Source organism: Blastocystis sp. subtype 4 (assembly GCF_000743755.1).
Source record: "Blastocystis sp. subtype 4 strain WR1 chromosome Unknown seqid_0152, whole genome shotgun sequence".
NCBI classification, from domain to species: Eukaryota; class Bigyra; order Opalinata; family Blastocystidae; genus Blastocystis; species Blastocystis sp. subtype 4.
This window is the reverse complement of record NW_014569395.1, coordinates 21,007-25,848: the sequence shown is the minus strand read 5'-3', so window position 1 is coordinate 25,848 and position 4,842 is coordinate 21,007. Positions and strand designations below refer to the sequence as shown.

Genomic DNA, 4,842 nt, shown 5'->3' with positions numbered 1-4,842 from the left:
GATTACGTGGTGGCTGAATCGGTTAGCTCTTATCCAGTCTCATTTTCTGTAGTGACTTGAAGTTGCTTGTTTGTTATAACAATCAAGGAAACACAACTGAATTTCCTCATTTACTTTTTAAGGTTCGTTGCTTCTCAGCGTTCTCTACAATCTTCTCATCGGTCTGCATTCCCTTTCGCTTACGAATACTGTCGATAATTTGTTTTGCACGATTACGAGTACCAAACGCTTCTCCCCATTCCTCCTTCTCTTCTTCTGTTACTGGAATAGCAAACGGATCTTCGTCTAGGATCTGCCAATGAGAGAATTGTAGTTGAGGTTGATTGACAGCTCCAGATGTCTGCTGTCTCAAATCATTTGCAAGACCCAAACTTTCAGTAACCGGAAGTGAACAAGTGATTGTGAAGATATCCGTTCCCTCCCAAATATCTTCATTCTGCACAATACCTCTTCGTTGATTGATGACAGTGTACAACTTTCCCAGTTGATCACTGCTACATTGAAGGACACATCGATACATGGGCTCAGCAATACGAGCTGAAGCCTGTTCATAGGCTTGATGACACAACTGCTTAGTAAGGGTAATCACACTACCTGATTGAATCGAACGAAGACGCTCTTGTACTTCCTCAATTGTAAAAGAAACGTGTTCCAGTTCATTGATTTCACCCAGAATCCGTTCTTGTTCAGGTATCGTCATACCATCATCAGTACTTGCAACTTCTGGCAAAAAGAACAAATCTTCCAGAACGAACAGATTGCCCCACAGAACTTCTCCACACAGAGGACCTAGAGATCAGTCAGGAGAAGAAATACAACCGCTTTCACAAGCAAGTTTGAAACCATTTGCAATTGGCGTATGGAGCTGTTGCAGAATATACTGACTCACTTCGTTCCCTTGTAATGTATCCTTCACCTCATTCTCCTTCGATACAGAAGATGTCTTCCAGATGAACTGCTCGTAATAAGAACGAAGTTGACGACCAAACACAAATGCGCTACTGTCTCCAATCTTTGGATCCACTACCAGAATGTTGGTATCGATTGACTTGTAACCAAATAGAGCAATAAACGGGAAGAAGGGTTTCAGAAGAGGTGATGCCTCAAACTGTTCTTGTAGACTCTGTAAGAAGAGAATAATCTCTCTATCCATCATACCCTTCACTCGTGATTACCCTGAAGGAGGAGTCATTGTCATAATGGAATTAACCAATTGGGTTTGATTCTTCGAAGCCTTGTACAACAATGAGGCTAGTTCAGCTGGAATGGGCAATACTCGCATCTAGAAATCATTTCCTGCGTGTTCTCAAACCTTAGCATAGATCTTATTAGTGTTAGTAACACTAGGAGGAATACGCCGCTCTTTTCCTTCTTCCAAAGCAGGTAATAGATCACAACTCTCTCGAATATTGATAATAGGAGGTGATACAACCAAACTTACACCAGCCAATCGTTTTTTGAGATCATGGATAATCACATCTAATTGAAGTTCTCCAACAGCACTAATGATGTGCTCACCTGTCTTCTAGGAATCACATTCAATTGAGTTCACATACCATTTGAAACACTCGTATACTACTGTCATTGTTATCAAGAATACGTAACTGTTCTAACAAGAGTGGAATATCGTTAGGTTTCTCTGTTTCCACAGCAATTTGGACAATTGGATCACTCTGAGAATAAGAATAAGAATTGATTACCTACTGCAAGACGAAGAGATGATAGACAAGGACAATCTGGATTATTTGAAAGTGTTCCCATTTTCATGATTGATCCTTCCAATCCATACACACCGAATATGTTTCCAGCTGGTACTTCATCAACAGCAATAATTTCTCTTCCCATGAGAAGGAATCTATGTATAATGAAGAGGAAATAAAAATACAGTTGAATTGGTGTTGTGATAGCAGTAGGTATGACTGATGAATCACTATGATTAAGAAGATCCTTCAATCTCAACTCATTATGATAAGGGATGATATAAAGAGGCGTATCCTTTGTGATTCGACCACTGAAAGATCGACACAACGCAATCTCATAATCCTTATTTTGATCTGTCTAATATGTGAAATATCAATGAACATACAAACAGGCATTCCAACAATATCACATCCTCGAACAGAAAACAGTTTACAAATATATACCATAAGAGGACCATCGCATTGACAAGTCTCAAAACTCTTTTTAAAGGAAAGAAGAGAGTTTGCTGTATCATCAGCTTGATCTTCGAGATCCCGAACTATTATTTAATCGTTTCAATAAAGACTACCTTGCTTCCGTACAAGCGGATCCCATATCCAATCATATCGTGCAATTTGAGCTAAAGAAGGAGATGGAAGAATCTTCACTACAGTCTCTACAGGTTATCAAAAGAGTATGATCTTACTTAATATTGCCTTATACAATGGCAGCCATCGCGACATAATGAGCTTCACGAGAGTTCCATCGTCATTAGTTTTAAGTTCTCGAGGAGTGAGTGTGATTTGAATAGTGTTGAGAATTGTCTTCAATGTTTCTTCATTCCGTTGATAAACACTCTTATATACTTTCCACAGTGTAGATAACACCATCTTAACAAAGATGGGAGGAGATGAACTAGCTAAGGTCCATGTAGAGACAGTCTTAGTCTTTGCATTGTATACATAGTCACCCCACATATACTTCATAAGTTTAGCTTTACTTATACCTAGAATAGGAGCATAGAGATCAGCAAATTGACGAAGAGAGAAACACCAGCCATGAGCAGCACTCGCAAATAGCACAGTTCCATTGGCTGGAGATACAAATAGCTGCTCCTCCTTATCACTATCGATAATATAGGACTAGATAAGTGAGTGGAAGATTGTTCATACTGTGGTGGCTGTATTACTAATAACCTCAGCAGTATACAGACTACTAATGCATGCATTGACCTGCTCAATAATATTACGGATATGCTGATAAGCATCCTGAGGTGTCTGTTTTAGATGGAGAATCAGTCGATCAATCTTGTTGATGATGAGAATTGGCTTCACTCCTTCTTGAAAAGCTTGCTGAATGACCGTAAGTGTTTGTGTACACACTCCCTCAATAGCATCAACAACCACAAGACAACCATCACATAATCGTACCTAGTTGTAAAAGAAGATGAGGAATTTCAACAGCAGCAGAAACATCTGAACTGAAGTCAATATGTCCAGGAGAATCTACCAAGTTGATCAGATAAGGAACTCTTTTAGTCACTTTCTCTCCTGACTGCTCATCTGTCACTGCTGTTTCATCTTCAAAGAACAGTGAAATAGAACTTGATTTCATTGTAATCCCTCGCTTCTGTTCTTCTTCCCTAATTCATCTTATATTCCAATAAATCCATTACCAACTGTCCATATATCGTATTTCACCTGCTAATCGCGTCGAAATAATCCCATTGGAGCTAATTAGGCCATCAGCGAGACTAGAAATAAACAGAATAAAGAAAAGACAACGTTGTCTTTCCATGATCCACATGAGCCAGAATACAGATGTTTCTGACATGATTAGGATTGCTCTGCAACTTTTGTATCAGAGGAAGTGGAACTCTGCGAGACATTGATTCGGCAAAAAAGAAATGGAATTACGATGAAGGACCCACTTCCAAAGAACAAATACTGAACGACTGTTAACAAACATGTTATATTACGAAATATCTAGTGATTGCAGTCACCTTTATAAGGACTTATCTCACTCATAAAAGACTGTTGATGCCCTTCTGAACCAATACAAGAACAATAAAGGAAATAAAGTTAACAGGAACAACGTAAAATAGGAAGATTACACTTACATACACCACGAACGGTTTTCCAATGGCCCACTTAAATGGTTGAATGTGTTTTGCAAACTCCGGAAATTCGTGGGCACAACATACATTCAGATATCGCCTCGAACCATCAGGATTCACATACTCTAGAGGAGTCATGTACCGAGAAAGAATAATAAGCAGCAAGAAGAGAAGAACTGAAAGGTAGAAGCTGGAGATGGAGATTGGCGGCTGCCCCAAAAGAAGAAAAGCAAGTCCAGGGAAGAACCAGAAGTGATGGTAGGACGTAACTTTTTCACGGAACGAAGTAGAATCATCGAACATAAAGGGAAAAGCTCCAACAACACATCGCTTTAAACAAGGGAAACAAATGAAGTCAATCCAAAACGATACATGTGGCATCAATAACAGGCACATAGACTGACCGATGAGAGTTGGTAAAGAGAAAAACGCTCCTAGTGCGGTGAGAAGAAGACCAATGTTACAAAACCAATATGCGTCATAAAATCCACCAATACCACCAATTATTGTACGATCTGTTATCATGTACACAAACCATACCAAACATAGAGATCCAAAAATGTAAGAATAAATCGGATACTTCCATGTAACATTTCTGGGATCGATATAGTACTTACAGATGAGTACATCGACAATTAACAAAAGGACGATGGGAATACTCTCAGCCCACCATGGACACACTTTGGTTGGTTCGTTCTTCTCGATGATTCCTTCTTCCACGTCGTTATTCATTGACAAGAGATTGTTTGAACAAACAGTTAACAATGAATAATTCTACAAGGGGAAAGCGTAGAATACGCTATAACTGTCCCAATGATATCAGACGTTGATTCAACTCATAAGCAAAAGCACGAAGAACCAATTCTTCTTTACTTCCAATCTTTAGCGCCTGGATTGCTAAAGTGAAAATCATGATCTATTCTTACAGACTAAGTCACGTCGGAAATGACTAGGTTTTTCTTCAAGCACACGATGGTTGGTTAGGTCATTTTCAAATAACTTGATATAGAAGTACATACATTTATTGTAAGTCTTCTTCATGATAG

At 39.0% G+C, this 4,842-nt stretch overlaps 3 protein-coding genes across 3 annotated transcripts; all 3 read right to left on the bottom strand.

Moving 5' to 3' along the window:
• Positions 1–106: 106 nt before the first annotated feature.
• JH06_3887 (hypothetical protein) lies at positions 107–1,845 on the bottom strand (the record flags this gene model as incomplete). Its single annotated transcript, XM_014671583.1, has 6 exons — positions 107–789; positions 820–1,145; positions 1,176–1,282; positions 1,313–1,525; positions 1,569–1,673; positions 1,705–1,845. The coding sequence occupies 6 exons, from the start codon at positions 1,843–1,845 to the stop codon at positions 107–109; spliced, it is 1,575 nt and encodes a 524-aa protein (XP_014527069.1).
• Positions 1,846–2,366: 521 nt separating this feature from the next.
• On the bottom strand, positions 2,367–3,568 carry JH06_3886 (hypothetical protein; the record flags this gene model as incomplete). The annotated part of the gene is made up of 5 exons (XM_014671582.1): positions 2,367–2,822; positions 2,853–3,110; positions 3,142–3,322; positions 3,356–3,433; positions 3,465–3,568. The coding sequence occupies 5 exons, from the start codon at positions 3,566–3,568 to the stop codon at positions 2,367–2,369; spliced, it is 1,077 nt and encodes a 358-aa protein (XP_014527068.1).
• A 135-nt stretch (positions 3,569–3,703) lies between these two features.
• JH06_3885 (hypothetical protein) lies at positions 3,704–4,528 on the bottom strand (the record flags this gene model as incomplete). Its single annotated transcript, XM_014671581.1, is given in 2 exon segments — positions 3,704–4,408; positions 4,424–4,528. The coding sequence occupies 2 exon segments, from the start codon at positions 4,526–4,528 to the stop codon at positions 3,704–3,706; spliced, it is 810 nt and encodes a 269-aa protein (XP_014527067.1).
• Between the last annotated feature and the right edge of the window lie 314 nt (positions 4,529–4,842).